The sequence below is a fragment of the Urocitellus parryii genome, chromosome 9, assembly GCF_045843805.1.
Source record: "Urocitellus parryii isolate mUroPar1 chromosome 9, mUroPar1.hap1, whole genome shotgun sequence".
Taxonomy (NCBI): domain Eukaryota; kingdom Metazoa; phylum Chordata; class Mammalia; order Rodentia; family Sciuridae; genus Urocitellus; species Urocitellus parryii.
The window spans coordinates 28,176,193-28,203,699 of record NC_135539.1 but is presented as its reverse complement, the minus strand read 5'-3'; the positions used below and the strand labels follow the sequence as shown (position 1 = coordinate 28,203,699).

At 48.4% G+C, this 27,507-nt stretch overlaps 1 protein-coding gene across 1 annotated transcript; it reads right to left on the bottom strand.

Moving 5' to 3' along the window:
* Nucleotides 1-12,494: 12,494 nt before the first annotated feature.
* Zp3 (zona pellucida glycoprotein 3) lies at nucleotides 12,495-22,301 on the bottom strand. Its single transcript, XM_026396872.2, has 8 exons — nucleotides 21,993-22,301; nucleotides 19,318-19,436; nucleotides 18,457-18,560; nucleotides 18,203-18,380; nucleotides 17,989-18,106; nucleotides 13,311-13,402; nucleotides 13,048-13,178; nucleotides 12,495-12,712 (listed from the first exon to the last, which is right to left on the bottom strand). Exons 1-8 carry the CDS (start codon nucleotides 22,299-22,301, stop codon nucleotides 12,495-12,497), a joined length of 1,269 nt encoding a protein of 422 aa, XP_026252657.1.
* Between the last annotated feature and the right edge of the window lie 5,206 nt (nucleotides 22,302-27,507).

Genomic DNA, 27,507 nt, shown 5'->3' with positions numbered 1-27,507 from the left:
AACCACACACCACCATGTATATCAAAATTAAGCTTTGAAAATTTCCAAGACTGTTGCTAATTAATGTCATTTCAATAAGCCAGACCAACGTTTTAATTTAACACTTTTTAAAATTTTACACAGAGAGAGAAACAGATACCAAATCATAATTTACTATCTTTACCCAAATCAATGCACTGTATACCTAGTGAAATCTCCTTAGGCTACCCAATTCAAAAACTGATAAAAAATATAAAAATGAATGATTGGGAGTTACTTGCCAACTTGGAAGTAGAGTTCTTTTAATTTTTTTATCCTAAGTATTTAAGTTCTCTGGTATGAGCTATCTGAAATCTTAAACTAAACAATTACTTAAACCCAACTTTTAACTGCAAGATAGTGCAATACTTTAGAAACCCATTCAGATACCAGATTGTTACAATAAAAAAATTAATTTTGTTAGACACACATTTAACTTAGATTATCCCCAAGAAACAATCTATAATAACCTTAAAACAGACCAAATAAGAAAAAAATCTCTCCTAGGTTTTGAACTTCCATTTAATCATAACTTTTATCAGTGGCTAAAACAAACTATTGAAAGTTACCTATGTACCTTAGAGAACCTGGGCAGATTTTACTAATTATCTCATGTCTTTCTTAGTCCTACAACCTGAATTGCTAACATTTCTGACCTGCGAAGGAAGGGAAGCATCCAGGAGGAATGGATGCGGGGTTGGGAGTGTTGCATGGCCCATACGGAGGCAAATGTGATTGGGGCTTTCCCTCAGTGCCATTCATCTACCGATCACCCTAGATACCCCTGGGGGCTGTCGGAAGGGGGCTCAAGAGAAAGGAACCTTAAGAATTCGTCTGAGAGTAGCCCAGACCGGAATTCCTCAGTTGTTCCAAACTCTTTCCTCCACCTCCACGCATCCAAGGCAGATCAGGATTCCGGACACTGTGTACTCACGCCAATTGCTCTCCAGGCCCAGACAGAAAAGTTGGAAACGGCTTTGGCAGAACCCAACATGCCTGCTCTGTACTGAACAGGTGATTGAGAGCTGCTTAGGCCGAGAAACCTCTCACCCGAGTCTTGAAGAGTGGCGGCTGCACTAATTGCATTTAAGTATCCGACGGGTGCCCACCTTATCCTCCAGAAAGAAAGAGAGAGAAAGATGCACCTCAAACAGACATGGGGTGCATGCACTTACCTCGGTGTAGAATCTCAGTCTGGGACAGAATTTATGACTGAACGTTTGGCTCCCATCCCCGAAGCCAATTAATGTCAATTTAATAATGAGGACAGGGTTTTGAGAAAAGTTAAAGCGAGATATCAAAGTTCTTAGATCCCCAGCAGGCATTTCTTAATCGCAGCGGGTGCACTCAGGCCAACTACAGGAAGAAAAGAAAACACTGCTTCCCTAATCTTGCTCACAATTTAGGTTAAAATCTAGCTAAAGTTATCTCCACACCTCTAAGGCAGATTGGAATTTGGGACTCTGCATCGGTCAAACTAAAACAATGCCATCACACTTAACAGACACAGACAAAAAGACACACAGAGACACACACAAAGACATAGATTCCCTTTTCAGATTGTCAAAAAAATGAAAGTGGGTGCTGGCCCCAAGCCGACTGGGGCCTTCCCTTCAGACAAGCGAATTGGGGGAGCATCCCCCTCAGATTGGGTCTGACAATACCAGATTGGGAGATTCTCTTGCCAATGGTCGAGGGTGAGACCCAAAGGGATCCTAATTGATTGCCCCATGTTAGTTTCAGATGAAGGGATTGAATACAGAGACAGAAACAATAACACAATAACCACAATAACACTGAAATCAGACCAAAGAGAAAGAGCGCTGCGCAAATTCAAAACAAATGGCTTAGGCGGAGCAGAAGCCCCGCCACTGCCTACAAAACAAATGGCTTAGGCGAAGCACAAGCTTCGCCACTGCCTACAAAGACCAAATGGCTTAGGTGAAGCACAAGCTTCGCCACTGCCTACAAAGTGATCCCTGGGACGTCTCCCAGGGTGGCAGGGGAGAAGTCTGAGTTCGTCAACTCCTTCTCAAGCTGCCCAAAATACAAAGCGACTACGCGTAATCGTACAAATGCAGCGCATAGAAACAAAGTATCAGCCAAAAGTTGCAAACATTACAGACATAAAAGTGACACCAGACGACACAACAGACACGACATGAGCTGGCCAGCTTACCTCCCAGTGATACCAGGTAGTCCTTGGGCAGGGATCCGGACGGGATGAGGGAGGGGCTGATGTTTATCTCGGTGGAACCTCCAAATGAAAAGACCCCCGTTTCCCTGTCCAAGGAGAATCACACGAAACACTGGCTGCAAAAAGCAAGAGGGATTTATTGGGACACAGGCGCCTGCGGGTGCCCAGCAGAACCTCAGCCGGAGCTTTGGTGAGCTGGCACACCGGGCTCGGGGATACAGAGATTTTTATAGGGTAAAGGGGCTGTTTTCGCGCGGGGGAAACAATAGGTTTCTTATTGGTTAATTTTAAACCCAGCATATAGATTACCTAAAGGGCAAAGTTGTTTTTCACTGTATGTTACTAAAAAAGAACCACATAAAAGCTACATATTTGCACTCCGGTCTTCCTGCTCCTGCTCATTCAGGCATGCCTAGGGACCTGGTCCTTTGTCCTTTCCCAACCGGTTACACCTAACTAATTATTTGAAAAATACCTCTGGTGCCTGCATAGGTTTGTGACATGCCTCGGTGGTTTTGCAACTAGGCCTGAGGTTGTTGGGCTGGGGTCTTTCAGTATTAAAGTCCTCATACTATAGGGACACATGCAGACCCATGTTTATACAGCACAATTCACAATAGCCGATGGGACCATTGATGCATGAATAGATAAAGAAAATGTGGTATATGGAATATGAACACAGTGGAGTTTTATTCATCCATAAAGAATGAAACTATGTTACTTGCAGGAAAGTGAATGGAACTTGAGAACGTTACATTAAGTGAAATAAGCCACACTCAGAAAGTCAAGGAGCATACATTTTCTCTCATATGTGGAATCTCATGAAAATCCAGGGGAGAGCCTAGAAGGATGGGGCCAGAGAGAGGGAGGGAAAGGGGAAATACTGGTGAATAATACAGGCCAAATCATATTGCTATATTGTGTGCATGTACAAATATGTAACAACAAATCCCAACATTGTGTGCAACTATAGTGCACCCAATTAAAAAAATATGGGACAAAAGATTTATAGGAGACCATTGTTTTGGACTGAGCTCCTGTGTGTCCTAGGCCTCAACAAATAAAACCAAAATGGAGTCACACATGCTAAGCTTTTGACCTTCTGAGAAAGGTCAATCCTTAAACAGGCCAGTTTTAGCTAGCATAAGGAAGTCCCCTGTGTTTTAACCCATACAAGGAGAGTAATTTGAAGTAACCTGATGTTAACTGATCTTTGTGTGTGTATTACTGGGAATTGAACCCAGGACTTAAGTGCGTGCTGGGCAAATGTTCAACAATCAAGCTAAATCCCCAACCCCTAATCTGCTGAGGTCTTCTTATTTCTGCTCCAGCCACCTAATAAAAATCAACCCTTCTGCCATGTCTAGTAGAACAAGATGCAGCCTAACTTTATAATTGCTAATAAAAGCCAGTTTGAAGGACTGGGGATACAGCTCAGTTGGTAGAGTGCTTGCTTTGCATGCACAACAAGGCCCTGGGTTCAATCCCCAGCACCACCAAAATAAATTTTTTAGTTCTCGGCGGACACAACATCTTTGTTGGTATGTGGTGCTGGGGATCGAACCCGGGCCGCACGCATGCCAGGCGAGCGCGCTACCGCTGAGCCACATCGCCAGCCCCCAAAATAAATTTTTTAAAAAGCCAGTTTGAATGGGCTGGGGATGTGGCTCAAGCGGTAGCGCGCTCGCCTCGCATGCGTGCGGCCCGGGTTCGATCCCCAGCACCACATACCAACAAAGATGTTGTGTCCGCTGAAAACTAAAAAATAAATATTAAAAAAAAAATTATCTAAAAAAAAAAAAAAAGCCCATTTGAAGTTGGTCAGGGTCGTACACACATGTAAACCAGCTACTCAGGAGGCTGATCCCAGCTACTCAGGAGGCCAAGGCAGGAGAATGCAAGTTCAAGGCCCACGTGAACAACTTAGTTATACCCTATCTCCAAATTTAAAAAAATAAAGAGGGCTTGAAAGGGTAAAGTTTCTAAGCTGCAAAGCCCGAGTTAAATTGTAAAAGACCGGGCATTATAAAGTTTCTAAGCTGCAAGGCCTGAGTTAAAAAGTAAAGGACCAGGTATTGTTAAGTTTCTCTGCTACACCCAGAACCTGAAATTCCTGAAGCAGTTAAGACAATGCCCTACTGGCCATTTAGCCTAGGGCCCTGTGCAGCTTGTCACGTAGGCATACATGGCCCAAACCAATCAGTTTGAATGTGTACCCCCCCTCAGGAGTGACCAATCACCCCCGCCCAACCTGTTCCCGCCAATGAATGTGCTAATCATGTATGAGAGTTGTTGTTCAATTTTCCCGCGCCTCATGCTGATTTGTTCTGATGTATACAAAGTCCCCGCCCTCCCCAAAAGGTGTACTTAAGCACTGCTTAACCTCTGCTCTGGGCTGCTCTCTCTCCTTGAGTGAGCCTGGATCCTCAGCGCTGAATTTTTTTTTTTTTTTTTTTTTTTAAAGAGAGAGGGAGAGGGCTGGAGATGTGGCTCAGCGGTAGCGCGCTCGCCTGGCGTGCGTGCGGCCCGGTTTCGATCATCAGCACCACATACCAACAAAGATGTTGTGTCCGCTGAGAACTAAAAAATAAATATTAAAAATTCTCTCTCTCTCTCTCTCTCTCTCTCTCTCTCTCCTCTCTCACTCTCTCTTTAAAAAAAAAAAAGAGAGAGGGAGAGAGGAGGGAGAGAATTTTTAATATCTATTTTTTAGTTGGCGGACACAACATCTTTGTTGGTATGTGGTGCTGAGGATCGAACCCGGGCCACACGCATGCCCCGTGAGCGAGCTACCGCTTGAGCCACATCCCCAGCCCCCAAGCTCGCTGAATTGGATCCTCAATAAATCCCCTTCTGCAATCGCATGAGTCAGTCTCTTGGTGGTCTCTTCCTCCGACTTTTCGCCAGACCCTTACAGGCTGGGACTCAGCAGTATAGCATTTGCCTAACATGTACAAGGCTCTGGGTTCAATTCCCAGTGCTGTAAAAAATAAAAATAAAAGCCAATATGATTATATATATATATATATATATATATATATATATATATATATATATATATAATTTAAATATATTTTATATTGTGTCACAATACCTTTGTTTATTTATTTTTATGTGGTGTTGAGGATCAAACCCGGTGCCTCTCGTACACTCGGCAAACACTCTACTGTTGAGCCACAACTCCAGCCCAAAAGCCAATTTGATCTTTAAGCTAAATATGTTGTTAATGTTGCCTCTGCGTATGTCGGGGAGAGGGGAGGGTGCTAGGGATTGAATTTTGTGCATGCACAGTACCACTGAGCTTCCATCCACAGCTCGCTCAGCTTTACTTGTCTGGTGGTATCTGACCTTCCCCTGAGAACTTCCACTGGCTTACAGGAGCTGCTTAGGGTACAGTGCGAAAAAATACCTGATCTATCTATCTATATGGAGGTGGCACCATGAAAAACTCTGCAAGAGTCAAAATGCTTCTGAAGCAACCCTCCAGGAGAGGCTTTGTCTTTGACTAAAGAATTTAACAACTCTGTAAATGGCAGAAAGTTGATAGAAATGTTACCAGGGTTCCTAGGCCAGAGGCCTGACTCTGGGGGTCCCAGTGAATCAGATCCAGCTGTTCACCCCAGAAACCAAACAGAAAAAGTAATGGAGAAAGTCAGGAAAGGAACTTATCAATGTAAGTATACCTGGAAGACAGGAGGGATCAAGTGGCATCAGCACTGTGATCAGAGCTGCTGGCATGAACTTTAGGTTTCTTTTTTATTGTTTTTTTTTTTTCCCTGTGGGGACCAGAGATTGAACCCAGGGTTACTTAACCATTGAGCCACATCCCCAGCCCTTTATTTTTTTTATTTTTTTTAGTTGTAGATGGACTCAATACCTTTATTTTATTTATTTATTTATTTATTTATTATATGTGGTGCTAAGGTTGGAACCCAGCACCTCACATGTGCTAGGCGAGCGCTCTACCACTGAGCCCCAGCCACAGCCCTCCCAGCCCTTTCTTGTTTGTTTTATTTTGAGACAGGTTCTCAACTAAGTCCTTAGGACCTTGCTAAATTGCTAAGGCTGGTCTCCAATTTGTGATCCTCCTGGCTCAGCCTCCCAATTCTCTGGGATTACAGGCATGTGCCAGCCCTGAGCTTCAGGTTTGAAAAGGGGAAGGAATAGAGGAGAGTGTGAGAGGTGTATGTGTCAATAAGCAGTCTTGGTCAAAATGTGTTCTGGTTGAGCCAGATGTGGTGGCCCACACCTGTAATCTCAGTGACTCCTGTGGCTGAGACAGGAGTATTGCAAATTCAAAGCCAGCCTCAGCAATTTAGTGAGACCCTGTATCAAAATAAAAAAATAAAAGATCTTGGGATGCAGCTCAGTGGTTAAGCGCTCCTGAGTTCAATTCCCAGTACAAAAGAAAAAAATAAAACAAATGGTGATCTGGTTGGCCATAACTCAGATCTGGTTCTGTGAGTTCCTGGAAGCCAGGATTGCTTCTGCTGAGCTGGGCAGCTTCAGTTTCTATCCTGGGGTATTTGCTTCCACTTAGGGGGGCATTCTTGTCAGGGGGTGAGATGCCTGCAAGGCGGCTGTTGCTGGAAGGTTTCAGGCAATGACTGGAGACTTCTGGGTACCCTCCAGGAGTCTGGCAGTTAACAATCTGTTTATTTTCAGGTCCCTGCAAGCCTTCAAAGTACTTTAGCTACTCTTACCCTGGTGCCTTTAGCTTTGATGGAGGACAAGATAGATTTACCTAATTTGGGGCCATCAGCCTTGTATCACCAGTTTTCAGAGGGAACCTAAGGTTTTAACATGTCTACAGACAGGAGCTGATCGGGGATCTTATCCAAAGTTTAAAGTAATAAGGGACATAGGTGCACACTGCAAACAGAGTTGCCAGACTTTCCCCTGCCTTAAGTTCCCACTAAAAGCAAGTTTCACTTCCTGCTGCAGCGCACAAGGGAACAGTCAGTGCTCTTAGCAAAATCACCCTCAAAATCCCTATTTGAGAAATGCAAATAATTTGTGTGTGTGTGTGTGCGTGCGCCAGGGATTGAACTCAGGGACACTCAACCCCTAAGCCACAGCCACAGCCCTATTTTGTATTTTATTCAGGGTCTACTGAGTTACTTAGCACCTCGCTGTTGCTGAGGTTGGCTTTGAGCCTGCAATCCTCCTGCCTCAGCCTCCTGAGCTGCTGGGATTATATGTGTGTGCCTGCTGCAAATAATTCTCTTTGGGGCTCCAAACACATCAACCTGAAGTAGAACTGTTTTTTTTAAATATTTATTTATTAGTTATTGGCGGACACATCATCTTTGTTGGTATGTGGTGCTGGAGGATCGAACCCGGGCCGCACGCATGCGAGGCGAGCGCGCTACCGCTTGAGCCACATCCCCAGCCCAATTGAACCACATTTTCACAGGAGAAGGAATGTCTCTGGAGAAGGGTCCGAGGAGTTCCCAAGGAGAGAGGGGGAACTCAGCTCTAGGCATACTTGAGAGAAAAGAATTTTAGCATAAGCCAGACAATACACAGACAGGGGTCTTAAGGCAGATACACAGTCAAGGGAGAATCTAGATGGTCTCCAGAGTAATAAGTGGCCCTGACTTGGGGTGGGGGTGCAATATTTGTACAAAGGCTGCGTCGGGACTGGACTGAAGGTGGACCCAGGGCAAGGTGCACCATTTCAGCCAGTGTCCCTGCTGGGTATTTCCCTTATCTTACAAGGGCAAGGCCAAGGGCATGTTGCACAAGATTTACAGCTGTGCTTTCTGAATCTCAGTGACTTGCTGGCATTTCCTTTAAGATTCAGTCCTCTTTTTATCCTAAATCCCTATCTCAACATCTCCAGCTTATTATTATTATTATTATTATTTTTAGAGAGAGAATTTTTTGATATTTATTTTTTAGTTTTCGGCAGACACAACATCTTTGTTTGTATGTGGTGCTGAGGATCGAACCCGGGCTGCACACATGCCAGGTGAGCACGCTTGAGCCACATCCCCAGCCCCTATTCTATTTTGAGACAGGGTCTTGCTAAATTGCTTAAGGCCTAAATTGCTGAGACTGGCCTTGAATTTGCTTGTCATCCTCCTGCCCCAGCCTGCCTTGTAGCTGAGATTAAATGTATGAACCACCAGGCCCACCTTCAGGGTGGAAATATAAATCTTTAGCATATTTTGATCTGGGTATTTGGAAACACTGTATACATTGTAGTTTTTTGGGTTTTTTTTTTTTTTTTTTTTGGTACTGGATTGAACCCAGGAGCACTTAATGAGCCACATACCCAGCCCTTTTTATGATTTATTTTGAGACAGGGTCTGAGTTGCTTATGGCCTTGCTAAATTGCTGAGGCTGGCTTTGAACCGGAAATCCTCCAGCTTTAGCCCTTTGTTGGGGGGTGTTGCTTTTAAGGGACAGTAGCTAGGACTGAGGCAGGAGGTTTGGAGCTAAAAGCCAGCCTCAGCAGGTGTGTGCCACCACACCTGGCAGCTTTTAACATCTTAATGAGTTCAACATAATCCTTGATATTTGCATCACATATTTGTAAGGATTTTCATTTGTCCTTTAACATTTCTCATTTCTCCCTGCTACTCGGAAGTATAAAGTGGAAGTTTAAAATCTACATGTGAGGGCTGGGGATGTGGCTCAAGCGGTAGTGCGCTCGCCTGGCATGCGTGCGGCCCGGGTTCGATCCTCAGCACCACATACCAACAAAGATGTTGTGTCCGCCGAGAACTTAAAAAAAAAAAATTAAAAAAATTCTCTCTCTCCTCTCAAAAAAAATAAAATAAAATCTACACGTGAACTCTTGATTGCCCAAGTTTCTGTAGGAAGCTGCATGCTTCTCTGATTTTTGGCTAAGAACAAGTGTAGGAAGCTACCCCAGACCTTAGGGAAATGAGAGTTTAAGTATCAAAGACTGGACAACCTCTAGCTGCCTTTCAATTCCTTTTCTATACCAGCTCCTCTGGGAGGCAGGAAGAGGCAGGGGGCCTTGACATCACTGCTGGAGGCCACCTCTCTTGGTGATGTGGGCAGCTCCCCTGCTGGACATCCACGTGGAACTGGCTAGAGCTGACCTTCAGGGTCACATCCTAGTTAAAGTTCCTCCCATCCCCAGCAGAGCTACTCTGTCAGCCAAGGAGAGAAGTGGAATGAAAGATTAGTACTCAGGAAGTTACAACATTAAGAAACCAGGGACAAGAAACTGGTATTCCCGCCATCCTGTCATGGATGCCTGTAATCCCAGTGGCTCCGGAAGCTGAGGCAAGAGGTTTGAAGTTCAAATCAGCAATTTAGAGAGGCCCTAGGCAACTTGGGAGACCCTCTCTAAATAAAATATAAGAGGGCTGGGGATGTGGCTCAGTGGTTAAGTGGCCCTGGGTTCAATCCCCAGTACGAAAAATAATAAATTCGTGTTCATTGAGGAATGGTCCTTAGTATATCCTGGGAGTAGCAATCATTTACACAATACTTCTCAATGAATACATGCTGGCCTCCTAGTGAGACAGGAAAGCCAATCCTGACTATAACCCTGAAGAAAAGAACCCCCCACCCCTAAACGGGTCCATGCTAGGCAGAGCAGGGGACTTCGACACAGGTCAGAGTGGGATGTGTAATCAGACATCATGAGATAGGAATTTGGGGATACAGAGAAAGATGAGTCTCAAACAGCTCCTGGGGCCAGGGTTGTGGCTCAGCGGTAGAGTGTTTGCCCAGCATGCCTGAGGCACTGGATTTGATCCCTGGCACCACAAAAATAAAAACAAAGGTCTCGTGTCCATCTACAAATAAAAAAAAATGTATTAAAAATAAATAAGCAGCTCCTGAGCAACCTGACCCACCTGGGTTCAGGCCCTTGGCCTATTTCCCTGTCCACAAAAAGTAGCCTGAGAGCCTCGAGCCAGATCTGGAAAAGCTGGTGTGAAATTGTGCAGTAACTGTGCCCTGACTCCACCTCTAGTTCAGTCCTAGCTACTGTCCCATAAAAGCAACACCCCTGAACAAAGGGCTGCTTTCTTTCCATCTGGGGATGGTCCTTATTCTCCCTTGAACGTGTATTTGTGTATTTCTTTACCCCAAAAGACATTTTTGATGCCAGGGATTGAACCCAGGGTCACTTAACACTTAGCCACATCCCCAACCTCTTTTAGTGTTTTATTTTTTTAGGTAGGGTCTAAATCCTTAGGTTCTAAGTTGCTGAAGTTGTTCTAGAACTTGTGATCCTCCTGCCTCAGCCTCCTGAGAGGCTGGAATTACAGGTGTGCACCACTGTGCCTGGCTCCAAGTCATCTCTTGATGGCCTTTCTCCCTTGAATGTTTATCTGTCTTCCTAAATACATCTTCATCTCTGACTAGCACATGCTGAATTTTTTTTTTGGCAGGGGGAGGGTGCTAACAGGGATTGATCTCAGGAGCACTCAGCCACATCCTCAGCCCTTTTTTTTTTTTTTTTTAACACATTTGATCAACAGGATCTCACTGAGTTGCTTAGTGCTTCCCTTTTGCTGAAGCTGGCTTTGAACGCTTGATCCTCCTGCCTCAGCCTTTAGAGCCGCTGGGATTATAGGCATGCACCGCCATACCCAGCTGAAATTTTTTTTAGTTGTAGATGGATACAACACCTTTATATGTGGTGCTGAGGATTGAACCCAGTGCCTCACACATGCCAGGCAGATGCTCTACCACTGAGCTACAGCCCCAGCCCTATGAAATTCTTTTGAGACACCAAGGACCCCACTTGCCCCAAGTTGAGGTTCTCCTCTCTGGGAACTCCTCCAGGGACAACCTGACTCCAACCTCAGAGCTCTTTGCCAGGGTGCTGTGTGTGAACCATGATCCTACTTCATGCTCTGTTCATTCAATCCTCCACCCATGAGGTTGCCTGCCCAGCTAGACATAGCAGGAAGCCAGTTCTGGGGCCTGGAGAGCCTGGCTCCAGGGACAGTTTTCTCCCAGGCTCCAGGCCATGCTCTGTTGGTTCCACTTGCTCTTCCCGGTAGGAAAGGTAGGTCCGGGCACACTGAGGCCATGTTGGCTCCAAGCCCTGCAGCTGCTCCCTCATCCAGACTGTGGGGTCCCCTCCACCACTTTCCTGGAAGCCGTGGTCCTCTGTTCTTCCACACCCACCTCCCCTATAGTGCTTTGGGGATTTGCTGTAGGAACGCCACCTCCAGGAAGCACCCCCTCTAGTCTCCTGCTGCCCTACCCAGGCCAGGGGAGGTGCCCTTCCTCCCTGTTGCCAATCCCTGGCCACTGTACTTCAGGGGAAATTTTTTGTAGTGCTGGGGCTGGAACCCAGGGCCTGGCACATACCAGCCTCTCCCTCATGGTACAGCAGATTGAGCCCAGAGATTTTTGACCATGGAGCCACATCCCCTGCCCTGTTTTATCTTAGAGACAGTCTCACCAGTTGCTTAGCACCTCACCATCCTCAAGGCTGGCTTTGAACTTGTGATTCTCTCATCTCAGCCTCCTGAGCTGCAGGCATGTGCCAAAGTGCCCAGATTCCCCAGCCTTTTTTTTTTTTATTTTTTTAAAATGGTGCTGAAAATTGAACCCAGGGCCTTGCAAGCGCTCTACTGCTGAGAGACAATCCCAGCCCTTTGAGACAGGGTTTCACTAAGTTTCTCAGGGCCTTAAACTTCCTATCCTGCCTCAGCCTCTTGAGTAACTGGGATGATACGGGGGCATCATACTCAGCTCTGTAACCACATTTGAAACCCTGCCTTCAGCAAGACCCCAGGCCAAAGATGAAGAATATGAAGGACCTTTCAGCATCCCAGCTCCCACTGGTGTCCAAGAGCCCTGCCCAGCAGGTTCCAGCCCTATTTTGCCTCCGAGAACCCCCCCCCCAGGTGCACAGCAGTAGCCCCAAAGCTGGGATGCTCTAGGGGCAGTTAACACTGAGAAGGTGGAAGGCTTGGGAACGCCGGCTTGGCTGTGGCAAGCATGCACCCTGAACATACTCGGGATGGACAACGGTTATCACCCAAGGCCAGAACTGCAAGATTCTTACCTAGAAAACAGGTTGGCTGGGTGTACCCTGCTCTTGTCCAACAGCTTCTATTGTGGTTTCCTTGGAATCAAATTATACAGTTGCCCCTGGAGAAGTGAGATCTGTACCCCAGAAGACCACATATGACCCCAAACCAGGAAAATACAGGTCTACGTCCCAGGGCTTCCAGACCGTCTAGACAGGCATCCGGAGTCAGGCCTGCTTGCGGAATTGCGCTGTTCAGACAGTCTGCACTGCACCACATCCAGAGTTGCTTTTCTTTTATTAAGGAGTGGACACGGGGTGGGAAGCAGTGTGGCACCTCCTGGCAAAACCCAGGACAACAGCAGCCAGGGTCAGGAACGCCACCACAGCCAGGCTCAGGCCCAGCGCCATGGAGGCGTGAGCAGGAGTATGCCAACCCTCCACACCATGGTCGCCACGGTCGTCAGCCTTTCCCAGGAAAATCAGTGGCCCCACGGTGATATCTGCTTCTTCAGTCACTGTGAATGGAGTGGGACACCTGAAGGTCACTTTTGTCCCTCACCAGGAGTCGGATTGTGGATTTTGCCGTCTTCATAAGCTGAACTAGATTTGGCTCTAACAGCTGTTGATTCTCCCAACACTCCCTATTATGTCCCAGGAGAATCCCAGGGCGCAGAGTCCCATCTGCTATTGGAAGGTGCTCAGAGCCCTTTTAGCCTTCTGTATATAGCCCTAAGCCACATCCCCGGAATCAACAGCCTCAGTGAGGGACAAGGGAAAATATTACCAAGATGACAGGTGTCCTAGAATATGAGGAAAACTAAAACTCCGTGACTGGCCCATGGTGACATACCATGTCTGCGGTTTCGTGACGTGGCCTTGGGCCCCTGGACAGGGGACTGCCTCCTGGAAGAGCCTGGTGTGCCACAGTCCCCCCTGCCGCAGCATTCACAGATCTCAGCAGAGCCTTCGACTGGCGACCAGCTGAGAAGGGAAGACAAGCGGCTTGAGTTGTCCTTGCTGACAGAAGTGTGGCTGCGGGAATACTGGGGGGAATAGACGCCAGGCATCCCTGGTTAGGTTTCCACCCAGGGACACAGAATCTGCTCTCCTCACCTGTTGGAGGACTTGTTGAAGGAACAGGCTTTGTTGAGTTGATCCGGGGGTTGGTGGGCAGGAATGACCTTCAGATGGCAGGTGATGTAGATCTGAAAGAAATAGCAGGTGTGCTGGAGACTTTGACAAACTGGTTCTATAACCCTTAGCCCTTCCAGGGGTCTGGAAGATGAACTTCCATCCTTCAATTTACCCCAAGATTGCAGAATGAGTAGCAAATCTAATTCTAAGCTGGAACCCATCATTTCCATGGATCTTTTCCCAAATAGTCTCCATCACATGGCACCTTGAGCCCTGGGCTCATGAAGTCAGCCCCTCAGTGATGAGGGGAGGATTGAGAATTGTGAAAGCCCTCCACTCAGACCCAGGTGACCCAGTGGGTGGTAGACACCTTCCTAGCAGGCAGCTTAGCTGGGTTTCTGAGATTGCCACCTGTCACTTGACAGGTTGACAAACTACTTCTCAGGAATGTAGTCACTGGATAGTACCATTTTTCAAAGGAAAGTGGTTTCTGTGACCCAAGGTCCTTGAACAGAGAGATCTCTTGTACTAGCTTCTCTAGAGTTTGCACCAGACAGAAAAATTTTCTGGCTATTTCCTTGAAAATGTTTCCCCGAGTTTCTCTTCCTTAGGCATATGCTCCCCCGGACCCCTGCCCTGCTTGCACAGAATTGGGGATTGAACCCCGGACTCACAAGCTCGGCAAGGACTCTACCTCTGAGCCCCAGCCCAGCCTGTGTCTTCTATCCATTTGTCCTGTCAGCTTTTTCAAGTTTTTCTTTTGTACCAGAGATGAACTCAGGGGTACTCAACTGCTGAGTTAGAGCCCCAGACTTATTTTGGCGTTTTATTTAGAGATAGGGTCTCACCGAGTTGCTTAGCACCTCGCTTTTGCTGATGGCAGCTTTGAACTCATGATCCTCCACCCTCAGTCTCCTGAGCTGCTGGGATTATAGGCCTGTGCCACCATACAGGCTCTTGAGCAGCTTTAGTGATAATGATCAGGCTAGTGCCCTGGCTAGACTTGGCCTAGCCACAGCCTCTGACCTGTCACTTTGTTCTTCTAGTAAAAAACTCCTGCTGGGAGTTGAGGGATCTATGTCCCCGGAAGCTACTCACCAGGAGTCTGACACCCCAGCTCAGCACCTGGGCTGAGAGCTTTTCTTGTTTTGCCCTTTGATCTAACCTATAGCCCCAGGCATGCAAGTGCATCTCCCCTGAGCTACATGCCCCAGCGTGGCAGGGGGTATTCTGACAGCCTGGGTTCAGTTCAGCCCTGAGCCATTCCAAGTTAGGGATCCCTTGCATGTTCTAGGTAGGGTTTGGATACCTCCTTGTTTACCTTGTCTACCACTTTCTAGCTGAAGTCTCAAGCAGAGCCACAAGCCTTGGCCACCCTCTAGTGGCCAAGTGAAACCATTTCAGAAACTTAGAGCTAGACCTTTGCGGATCTAGGATGTGTTTTTGGCTGCCTGCCTATCCATCTGTCCTACAAGAAGATAGCTTCCAGGTCCTTTAAAGTCCTTACTCCATGAAGGGGAGCTGCTTTTGTCTTTAGTGTCCCCCCTGACTTTTCTTTTGGTGCTAACCTAGAGCCCAAGATCCCCAGATGTTCCCCTATAACTTTTGAGACAGGTTCTTGCTAAATAGCTAAATCTGATCTCAAACTTGTTATCCTCTGACCTCAGCATCCCCAGTAGCTTGAATTATAGGTGTGTGCTGTGCCTCGTCCTAGTTACAGCTCTTTTTTGTACCAGGGATTGAACTCGAGGGCACTTAGTCACTGAGCCACATTTCCAGCCCTTTATTAATTTAGAGACAGCAAGGCCTTAAGCAACTGAGAGACCCTAAGTTACTGAGGCTGGCTTTGAACTCTCGATCCTCTTGCCTCAGCCTCCCAGACCACTGGGATTACAAGTGTGCTCCACTGTACCCAGCCCCTTACAGCTCTTAAAAGTTGTTCCTTCTCCCTGTGCCTTGGGCCACCATCCACCAAGCCATGCCTTCCACGTTTGAGGGTGAGCCTGCCCAAGTCCTAGGCTCCATGAATCCAAATTGTCCTCTAATTTTAAAGGGGTCACCAGCTCCACTCGCACCCCTGTAGCTGTCCAGCACCCGTACCAAGGCTTATATTTTACTCCCCTCCACCCACATCTGCTGTCAACATCAGCTCCCTGCTCCAACCAAGATCTTCTACCCTAAGACCCACAAGGTCACTGATCTGAGGACCAGGACACCCCTTTTCTATCTGTTCTTTCTCCCTAGTCCCATTTCAACCCAGGACCCTCCATGGAGAGCTTCCGGCCATCTCAGCATCAGATTCCCGCCCCACCTGTCACCTACCCATCTGTATCAAACAGTCCCCCCCCCAGCAAGGTTGGAGCTGGGGAGATAGCGTCAATGTCATGCTCTACAACTCCCCCTTTGTCCCTTAACACTGCCTAGCCAGATGAGCCCATCTCGTTGGTTGGTAAACTTGGCTGCTTACTAGGATCACCTGAGAGAAATGTATCAAACATTTAATAAGAGAAAGACAGATACAAAACGCTAGTAGATGATATAGTAAAGTGCTAATGATAGCCTGTAATCCCAGCAGCTCAGGAGGCTGAGGCTGATTAGCAATTTAATGAGGCCTTAAGGGTCTCTAAAATAGACAAAGGAGCTGGGTAATATGGCTCAGTGGTTAAACACCCCTAGTTTAATCCCTGGTACCAAGAAATAAAATGCTAACAGTAAAACCTAGATGGTAGGTGTGTTTATAAAACCCAACTTCCCACCTAGTTAAGTGAAAATGTGGGATTATGTAGTCTTTGTGGGGATTGAACCCAGGTCCTTGCACATGTGAACTACATCTTCACCAAGCTACACCCCTAGCCCAGGCATCAGTATTTTTGTGACCTCCCTAGGTGATCAGTAGAGAATCAACATTAAAAAACCCCGTTTTGGCCAGGCACGGTGGCGCACACCTATAATCCCAGCGGCTCTGGAGGCTGAGGCTGAGACAGGAGAATCACAAGTTCAAATCCAGCCTCAGCATCAGTGAGGCACTAAAGCAACTCAGTGAGACCCCGACTCTAGTAAAATAGAAAATAGGGCTGGGGATGGGGATCAATGGTTAAGTACCTTTGAGTTCAATCTCCGGTACAAAAAAAAAAATCTTGTTTTGTGCTGGGGATGTAGCTCAGTGGTGGATCATTGCTCTCACTTGTGGTAAGGTCCCGAGTTCAATTTCCTGCATCTTTAAAACACCCTACTTTACCTGATCAGCTATGCCAGGCTTCCCATTCCCACTCCCATATCTGGGAACTGTTTTTTTAATAGCAGCTTGATTTTTCACTGTAGGAGTCCACAATACTTTGTAGCTCTGCCAGCGCTTCCCACACCATCCTCCTCCCCGTCTCCCTGCCTCTCCATCCCTTAGTTTTCTTTTCCAGCTTAGTAGTTGGCAAGGGGGCACCCTGGACCAACAAGGTTGACATCACCTGAAAACTTGCTAGGAATAGAAATTCTCAGCTCTAGTCTTGATTTACTAAATCAAGCCCAAGGGGTGGGGCCCAGCAATCTGTTTCAAAGCCCCCCCAGGTGTAACTGGTTTCTGTCACTGGTCTAGCCTAGGATCAAGTCCAAGGGGTGACTCAGCAGAGGGGGTCACAGCAGCTCTTTGCTCCTGGAGGACCAACGCCTCCACTCAACCTATCATCCTCTGGGTTCTGGCCCTACAGCTTGGTGACTAAGCCCAGTAGTTATTGGTCTTATTTGGGCTGTCAGCTAGGTCACCTGGGTCCCTGTTCTAGTTTTTTTCTAGTTCTAGGATCCCAAACTAGCCCCATCCTGCATGGATTTTCTACCCGCTTTTTTTTTTTTTTTTTTTTTAAGTTTTCGGCGGACACAACATCTTTGTATGTGGTGCTGAGGATAGAACCTGGGCCGCACGCATGCCAGGAGAGCGCGCTACCCCTTGAGCCACATCCCCAGCCCTGCTTATGGATTTGTGTTAGCTCAGGCCAAGAAGATGAACCTGTGGCCTTTATTGAGGCCCTCAAGTTTAGAGTTACAGCTATCTCTACTAGTAAGTCATTTGCTTAAGGAAACACCAGTGAGGGACATCAGGAGGATATATATATATTTTTGATACCCAAGATTGAACCCAGGGGTACTTAACATTGAGCCACATCCTCAGCCTTTTTGTATTTAGGCACAAGGCCTTGCCAAGTTGCCGAGGCTGGCTTTGGACTCAATCCTCCTGCCTCAGCCTTCTCAGCTGCTAGGGTTACAGGCATAGCCTCCTGGTGGCTGAGATGGTAGCTATTAAAAAAACTGAGGGCTGGGGATTTGGCTCAAGCAGTAGCGCGCTCGCCTGGCATACGTGTGGCCCGGGTTCGATCCTCAGCACCACATAACAAAGATGTTGTGTCCGCCGAGTACAAAAATATTTAAAAAATTCTCATAAAAAGATATGAAAAAAAATTGTACTCTATGTGTAATAAAAATTGTAATGCATTCTGCTGTCATGTATTTAAAAAAAAACTGAACTCTGGGTCATGCTTCTTTTTCCCCCTTTGGTGGTTCTGGGGATTCAACCCAGGGCCTCGTTCATGCAAGGCAAGGACTCTATCAACTGAGCTATATTCCCAGCCCCCAGAGTTCAATCTTTTAGGCAATTTTAAAAAGCTAGTACCGTATTTCTGGAGTCGTTAGCGAAGTGGAACACATCCATGGTGAACCCGAGAACATCGGTCTTAGACCTGGGAGCTTGGAATGCAGAAGAGCCATCAGAGAGACCATCCACCAGGCAACTTGGAAGGGAACAAGGGAACATGTTAGAGGCTGGGTACATGGGCTACGGGCCATCTAGTGACTAAGACTCCCTGGAAAGTCAGCCCAGGCCTCACCCATGGAAGTCCACAATGCTGTGCCGAGGCAAGGCGCTCTGGTCTGGGGTCGGGGTGGCTACACAGTGGTCTACAAACAGGTGCAGTGGCGGGTGGCTGCCAGTGTGGACATCGGCCAGGATGTAGGCGGTGTCTCCCAGGTAGAAGGTGGGGGACAGTTTCTCAGAGGTCCAGTTCTCTGAAGGACACAACCAGGGCTAGAGACTGCCCAGAGCTCCCCTCCCAGCTCCCCTCGCTCCCTACCTCCGGCTCACCCTCCATCAGGCGCAGAGAGAAAATCAGCTGCTTCTCTGAAGACACTGTGGTCCTGAAGGGCACCCAGGTGGGCCAGATGGCCTGGCTGCTCACATTGCCCTGCCTGGGAGAATCGTCACAGCTGCCCACACGGGCCCAGGGCACACCCCCCTCCACCACCCTAGGGCCTATGGCAGCAGGGGGTGTCCGGTTTCTCTATGGCAATGTCCTCAGTGATGGCCCACAGGCAGCTAGGCCAAGGTACCCAAAGCCTGAGCCTGACCTTAAATCCTCCTGAACATCTACACTTGTGATCAGGACTAAGGCCTATGCCCTCCGCTGAGCCCGACATAGGACCCAACCCTGACTGCACGGGCCTGGTCACCCTCACGTCCTGCTTTGGTGGTAAAATTCATAGGCACATGTTTCATGTTAGGGGCTGCAGGGCCAGGACTTGGTGTAGGAACTACTGTAGCAGCAGTATTTTTTCCCCTTCCTGGTACTCGAGCTCGAATCCAGGGGTGCTTAACCACCAGGGCACATCCCCATCTTTTTATTTTGACACAGGGTCTCAGTCACAGCAACATTATTCAAAGACTGCTTCTGACTCTGAGGAGGGCCTGGGATGGCCTAATACACCCCCCCCCCAAGGTCTAGGGCTACTCTAAACCTCCCTTAAGAGGCCACGCAAGTCAGAGGCTCAGACAATTCAGAAGGCACCCCCACCTCCACGCAGGCTGAGGGCAGTGACCACAGCTGCCGGCACTTTCCCTTCTCATAGCCACCTGCAAACTGTTCCAACCAGCCAAGCCACCTGCCTGCAGCCATGGCAAACCAGGGACATAGCCACTAGGGGCCAAAACGTCCTGTCCCACACTGACCTGGGGTAGCGGCACTCAATGGGAATCTCCACGCGGTTGGTCCTCACAATGGACAGGTTTCCCATGGGATGGGGGTCATGGAGCAGGAAGGTGCTGTACACCAGGGCATCATCTGTCACCTGAAGCAAAGGGGAGGCGTTAGCAGTACAGGCGTCACTTGGCCCAGGCAGGTTTGGCCCCTGTGAGAGTGCAGGGAGGGCAGCCTGCTGGGGTGAAACCAACCAGCAAGGAGGGGCTGGGCAGGTGTCCTCTTAATATCTCAGGGTCTTTACCCGACACCCCTGTAGGTGTCTGCATCAGCTACATGGCAGGCAGATAGGAAGCAGTGCCCAGTGACCTCAGGATATACACACCGCTTTTGGGCGGTACTGTGACTTGAACTCGGAGATATTATGCCACTGATGGTCTCACACTTGTGATTCTCCTGCCTCAGCCTCCCGAGTACTGGGATTACAGGTGTGCATCACTGCACCTGGCCTTGGGCAATTTCTTATTGGGGTAGGGAGGCAAGAAAGACCTAGGGGCAGCTTGGTGCCTTTTTTTGGTGGGTACCATGGATTGAATTTGGGGCCACTGACCATGGAGCCCCATCCCCAGCCCTATTTAGGGACAGGGTCTCACTGAGTTGTTTAGCAACTTGCTTTTGCTGAGGCTGGCTTTGAACTCTTGATCCTCCCTTCTCAGCCTCCTGAGCTGCTGGAATTACAGGCGTGTGCCATCGCGCCTGGCCAATCTTCACTTTATCACCTTCCCACCTTATCTGGGGCCCACTTCACAGAAGCAGGGGAAGGTGCAGTGGTCTCCTGAGGATGGAGGAGACGAGCAGGCCCTGCCAGGGGTCTTTTCACCTCCCCTTACAGAGCCTGCCTAGAAAGGAGGTCCCTTGTGGCCCAGCTGCCCCCCATCCTAGATCTTCAGAGGGCAGTTCTGGATCTGTAAGTGCCCCAGACAGGGCCAGCAGCAGAATTTGTGGAGCCTCTCATTTAAGAGAATAATTTCAGGGCGGAGCATTAAACTGAGCCCAGGGCCAGGTGAACCTCATCAGGCAGGAGGCAGAACACTGGCAAAGGAAGAAGCTGCCAGGCTTTGCTGGAGGCTTCACCTGAGACTCAGATGCTCATGGCTGCCTCCCGTGCCCGTTCCACTTTAGTGAGGGGTACAGCCTGGACTTCAGGATTTTTGGAAGCTCCCCAGGTTATTCTAGAATTTGGGACTAAGCTAGACTAAATTTTTTTGGTTGTTGTTTTTGGAGAGGAGGTACCAGGGATTGAATTCAGGGATAGTTGAGCACTGAGCCACATCCCTAGCCCTATTGTGTATTTTATTAGGGACAGGGTCCCATCGAGTTGCTTAGCATCTGGCTAAATTGCTGAGGCTGGCTTTGAACTTGTGATCCTCCTGCCTCCCGCCTCCTGAGCCGCTGGGATTACAGGTGTGCGCTATTGCGCTGGGCTACACTAATTTTTCAAACAACTCTTACAGTACTGGGTGTGGTAGCACCTGCCTGTAATCCCAACAATTTGGGAGGTTAAGGCATGAGAATCACAAGTTTGAGGCCAGCCTCAGCAACTTAGTGAGGTTTTTTCCTTATTTTAAAAAAAGAGGATTGAGCTCAATCCTTAGTTTAAAAAAAAAACAAAAAAAACCAACCCACACACCACAACTGAGGCTGTAGCTCTGGCTCCCCAGGAAGACAAGGACAGGGAGTTCTTGAGGAGATTCCTGGGGGAAATCACACTTGAGACCAGAGCTCAGCCTATAGGGGTCCAGGAGCTGTATTGCCCTCGCCCGGCCAAGTAGAGTCCAGGGTCAGCAGAGCAGAAGCAGGGCCCTGTGATGGAGGGGAGGACTGGCCCTCCATAGGCCAACAGATGTAGGTCCAGGGGAATCAGGACTAGCTGGGGAGCCCTGTGTCCTGCCTTGCCAAGTGTCCACTTCCTTAGGGGAGGGGCGTGGCCTAGGTTACCTGAGGTCTCTTTCTAACCTGCATCCCATGTTAAGCCTCTACTGTTTGGACCTGCTCCCAGGCACCCAAAGGAAGCCTGGGAATCTTCAACAGGAGGGTAAGTTACGATGCCCCGGCCCATAACCCTTTTAGTTCAAAGCTTCAAGCCATCAAACAGGAGGCAAGCCAAAATTCTCTTCCCTCTTCCTCCCCATCCCAGTGACAACTTTTAGGATTTTTTGGGGGGGAACCAGGGATTGCACCTAGGGTTGCTTTACCACCGAGCCACATCCCCAGCCCTTTTTGAGTCAGGGCCTCTAAGTTTCTAAGTTTGGTCTTAAACTTGAGATCCTCCTGCGTTTCTGGTTATGGCAGGCTTTCTGAAGTGTCAAAGACTCTTAACGCCCCTGGCAAGTACCTGGCTACCCGCAGGGTTATCCTCTGTCTCCCTGTTCTATGTTGGGTCCATCGCTCCTGCATCCTTTCTGTGGGTGGAGGAAGTGATCAGAAGGAGGCAGAGTGGGGTGCCTGGTCTGGCCCATCGGTCACTGTCACTATGTTCTACTTTACCTCCCAGGTTTCAGTAGCCTCAGCCAGGAGCCTCCCCATGGCCACCCCCAATGTCCAGGCTCGGGGCTCAGCTGAGTCACCTCCCCATCTACAAGGGAAGAGTCCCTTCATGACTGCAACCAGGCTGTCCCCCCCACCAGGGCCAGGGGCCCAGCCTCACCTGCACACCGTTACCACACTCATGCAGGCCAACCTCAAATCTGATCACATCAGCGGTGCCCACAGAGAACAGGGGTTCACAGCCCTCAGGGCCCAGGCTGAGGTCAGCAGGCTGGATTAGCTTCCCGGTGCCAAAAAGGTCCCTGCTGACAGCGACCACCAGCTGGGCTTCCAGACACTCCACTTCCACGGGGGATGCAGGCAGCAGCAGCTGGGTGGGCCCAGCCGAGATCCAGATAGGTTGTGGGGAGCACAGCTCTGTGCCCACGCACAGCAGAGAGCAGATGAAGAGGCCGTAGCTCAGCTCCATGGCGCCGAAGAGTGCCTCTTGCTGTGCTTCGTGCAAGCCCCAGCCAGCCATCTTATACCCCTGGATGGAGGCTCTTCACCTGTGCTCCATTGGCCTCTCTTCCCCAGCCAGCTAGGCCCCTGCAGCTGCGTGAAGTGGTCCCCAGTGTGGACACATGGGTAACACCTGGGAGCTTGTTAGGCAGGAGGGCCTCCAGCCCTCGCCTAGAGGGACACTCAGAACCTGGTTTGTAGCTGGGACCCCCCAGGGATTCCTTATTTACCTTAAAGCATTCACTGGTGGCCTGGTGGCCGGGTCAGCCCTAATTGTCGCCCCTTCTCTGCTCCCACCCTCTTGATGTTTGCTGTCCCGGCTCTCAGGAAGGAGCTGAGGGTCTGTGTGAAGACAGGAACAGGACCCAGATTGAATGGGGTGGGGGGTATAGATCAGAAACAGCGGGAGCATGTGGCTGGCAAGGGTGAGGACAAGGATTCAATTAGGAGACAAAAGGAGTCCCGTGGACCCCTATCGAACATTATAGGATCAACTGAACACCATGTCCCTGCAGATGGAGTTCCTCCATTGTTATCCACCTCGAGAGTCAAATTCAAGTTTATTTATTTTTGTGGTACTGGGTTTAGAACCCAGGGAGGTTTTACCACTGAGCTACATCCCCAGTCCTTTTTATTTTATCTTATTATTTTTTTAAAAATCTTAAAACAGGGTCTTGCTAAATTGCTGACACTGGCCTCAAACTTTCAATCCTCCTGCCTCAGCCTCCCAAGCTGCTGGGATTACAGGTGTGCAGCACCATGCCCAGTTTTTTGTTTGTTTGTTTATTTGTAGCGCTGGGGATCAAACCCAAGGCCTTGTGCTGAATTTTGGTTTTGGTATATTTCAGTACAAATATCCAGGGGCAAGTTCTTCAATGGAAAACATCTGAGGGAAAACTCAATTGATCCATTTAATGGGTAGGAGGAAGGGAGGGCTGCTTAGGCAGGGGCAACTGTGTGAGCAGAGATGGAGGACACTGGGTAGGCCTGGGAAGTGGTCAGGAGCCCAGAGTGGCTGAAGACTCTGTTCCCTTGGGGTGAGCCTAGGAGGTTGGGGAGGTGGGCGGGGCAGAACCCTGAAAGCCAAAAAGAGAGGAGGACCCAGGTGGGGACTGAGGCAGGTGCAGAATCTGCTGGGAAGAGGGACCAGAGAGCAAACAGACTAAAGGCGTCCTGCCGGGGCTGGGGATGTGGCTCAAGCGGTAGCGCGCTCGCCTGGCATGCGTGCGGCCCGGGTTCGATCCTCAGCAGCACCACATACCAACAAAGATGTTGTGTCCGCCAAGAACTAAGAAAATAAATAAATAAATAAATGTTAAAATTCTCTCTCTCTGTCCCCCTCTCACTCTCTCTTTAAAAAAAAAAAAAAAAAAAAAAAAAAAGGCGTCCTCCCCCCATGAGAACAGCTTCCTCAGGCTGAAAGTGGAAGACAGGGAGGCTGCTATCCCTCCCAACCTTTCTCCAATCTATTCCTCCATCTCTAACATCCTCTCTTTTGTGTGTGTCCCCCACCCCATACGGGGGATTGAACCCAAGGGCACTTAACCACTGAGCCACAGCCCCAATACTTTTTTTTTTTCATTCATTCATTCATTCATTTATTTATTTATTTTTGGTACCAGGGATTGAACTCAGGGGGACTAGACCACTGAGGGTAAGGGTAACCCTAAACCTAACTCAACCACATCCCAGCTCTATTTTGTATTTTACTTAGACACAGGCTCTCACTGAGTTGCTTAGTGCCTCACTGTTGCTGAGGCTGGCTTTGAGCTCATGATCTTCCTGCTGCTGGGATTACAGGCGTGCATCACTGTGCTGGGCTCTTTTTTATTTTTTAATTTAAGACAAGGTCTCAGTAAATTAATTAGGGCCTAAATTGTTGAAGCTGGCTTTGAACTCAAAGTCCTTCTGCCTTAGCCTCCCAAACCACTGGCCCAAACGGATGTGGACCATTGCACTGGGTGCTTGCATGCTCTCTCTCTCTCTCTCTCTCTCTCTTTCTCTCTCTCTCTCCCTCGTGTTCCAAGTTCTAAAGAAAGCCTTCTGTGACACCAACCTCAGCAACATAGCAAGGCAATGCTTCCATTAATTAAATAAATAATGAATAAGTAGGGCTGGGATGTAGCTCAGTGGTAAAGTACCTCTGGGTTCAATCCCCAGTACCTAAGTAAATACAGCTGTCCTCATCCCAGAGCTTTTTGCATATGGAACTTTTGAAACAGTGACGTCTCCTTTGCCTCCCTTCAAGGCTGGCTTTGAATAGGACCTATTTTCCTAGTCTGATTCAGTGGTATACACCTGTAATCTCAGCAGCTCAAGAGGCTGAGGCAGGAGGATCTCAAGTTTGAGGCCAGCCTTGGCAATTTAGCAAGACCCCTGTGTCAAAAAAAAAAAAAAAAAAAATCCAGGTGTGATGGCATACGCCTGTAATCCCAGCAGTATGGGAGGCTGAGGCAGGAGTTCAAAACCAGCCTCAGCTATTTGGTGAGGCCTTAAGCAACTCTAAATAAAACTCTAAATAAATAAATAAATGGCCTGGGCTCAGTGGTTAAGCCCCCCCTGGGTTCAATCTCCAATACCAAAAATAAATAAAAAAGGACAGGGAGTATAGCTCAATGGTAAATTACCCTTTTCATTATTTATTTATTTCGGTACTGGGGATAGAACTCAGGGACACTTGACCACTTAGCTACATCCTCAGCCCTATTTTGTATTTTATTTAGAGGCAGGGTCTCACTGAGTTGCTTAGCACCTTGCTTTTGCTGAGGCTAGCTTTGAACTCAGGATCCTCCTACCTCAGCCTCCCAATTTGTTGAGATTACAAGCATGGGCCACCACATCTTGCTCCTGGGTGGGATCTTATGCTGCCCAGTAACTGAAATAAGAGTCAGGAGTCTACTGAAAAATCCTAGCAGGAGATGGTGAAGTACCGGCAGGTGCAGCATTTATAGATAGCCTATCACTGGGCCTGGGTCGAGCTCTCAGAGAGGAAGAATACAAAATTAGTGGCATTTAATTTTTTTTTTCTCTTTTTCTGGTGCTGGTGATCAAATCTATGGCCTTGCTCATACTAGTGGTATTTAAGTGGATTTATTGTTGTTGCCGCTGTTTTTAAAATTTGCTTGTGTTTTTGTAATACTGGGGATTAAACCCAGTGGTACTAGACCACTGAGCTATATCCTCAGCCCTTATTTAATTATTGTGGTGCTGGGGATTGAACCCAGGGCCTTGTGCATGCGAGGCAAGTACTCTACCAACTGAGCTATATCCCCAGCCCTCATTATTTGCTTTTTTTTTTTTTTTTTTTTAAAGAGAGAGTGAGAGAGGAGAGAGAGTGAGAGAGGAGAGAGAGAGAGAGAGAGAGAGAGAGAGAGAGAGAGAGAGAGAGAGAGAGAGAATTTTTAATATTTATTTTTTAGTTCTCCGCGGACACAACATCTTTGTTGGTATGTGGTGCTGAGGATCGAACCCGGGCCGCAGGCATGCCAGGCGAGCGCGCTACCACTTGAGCCACATCCCCAGCCCATTATTTGCTTTTTGAACATACCAGAATGCTAGAAGCTAAGTGTTAAGAATCTAGCTGGGGGACTGGAGACACAGCTCAGTTGGTAGAGTTCTTGCCTCGCATGCACAAGATCCTGGGTTCAATCCCCAGCACCATAAATAAATAAATAAATAAAAATCCATATGAGAAAGATCTGCTGAAGATGGCAGAGAGACCTGTTTGATCCTTGGAAGTTTTTCAAAGTTCAAAGCCAGCCTCAGCAAAGGTGAGACACTAAGCAACTCAGAGCAACTCAATGAGACCCTGTCTCTAAAATACAAAATAGGGCTGGAGATGTGGCTCAGTGGTTGAGTTCCCTGGAGTTCAATCCCCAGTATCTAAAAAAAAAAAAAAAAGAAGAAGTTTTTCAGGGACATATTTTTGGGGTTTGGGGTGTAGCTCAGGACAATGCCTAGCATGTCCAAGGCCCTGAGTTCCATTCCCCAAACCAAAAAGTATGTATGTATGTGTGTGTGTGTTTACTTTTGAGAGGCTCCTGCCCTTGAACTGATAGATGAGAATCTCTGGGCATTAAGTGGTGGGGGCAAGAATCTGCATTTAGTCACCCTCTGTATCCATGAGGTCTGTCCTAGAATTCAGATGGGGGATTGAAAATACTCAGGAAAGGCTGGGGGTGTGGCTCAGTGGTAGAGCACTTGCCTTATATGCACAGGGCCCTGAGATTTCATCCCAGCCACTGTAAAAAATAATAATAAAATCACAGGCACGTGTGGTTGTGCATAGGTTATATGCACTTACTGTGCCATTTTATATAAGAGTCTTAGATCATCTGCAGATTTTGGATCTTGGATATCTTAGAAACCACCTGAGAGGGATGCTTGTATTTTAAACTCACTTCAGGGGTGACAGGATACAGCTGGGTTTGGGAACCACCCTTTGAGGGCTCTCGGGGGCTCTCCAGCTCTGAGAGTTTGTGGTTCCAGTGGGCATGTGCAGAATCCCAGCCCAGCCTTGGATTGCAACTATAGGTCACCTCCTGACTTTTATAACTACAAAACCCCAAAAGGTACCAGAACTCCAGGTACCAAACAGGAAGACGGAATTGGCAACATCTGAGACAGGGATGCCCACCCCATGCACCCAGGCTCCTGGGGCCATGTTTTCAGACCCCCACGGAGGTGCTGGTCAGGACATGGTCCAGGGGACTCCCGGGTTGGGTCAGGGCTTTCAGAAATCAGGGATGCTTGGCTGCTCTGCAAAGGGGTGGAGCCCTGCGCAGGCCTTTCAGAAACCGGAGCCCTGTAGGGGGAGGGAGAGGAGGGGTTGCCTGGCCCTGAGAGTCCAAGGGCCCCCACCCAACCCCAGTGGCTCCTCCTCTCTCTGGTGCCCTTCCTCTGGGGCTGCTCCAGGCAGTGCAAGCCACCTCCACTCTTCCTTTGCCTTGCTCTGCCCTTAAGGTCAGGTGGGGACAGGCTGGGGCCACCAGCCAGCTCCATGGACAGGGACTTTGCCTCTGTTCACCTTCCATCTTTGGAAAGAAAAGAAGAAATCTCTGAGTTGGTTTGCACTGGGGGGATCCTTCCCCCTCCCAAACATCCGAGGGCAGAGAGAGTGATTCCAGCTTGGATTGACTGTAGAAGAAGGGACAGAAAGAGCCCAGAACATTCCC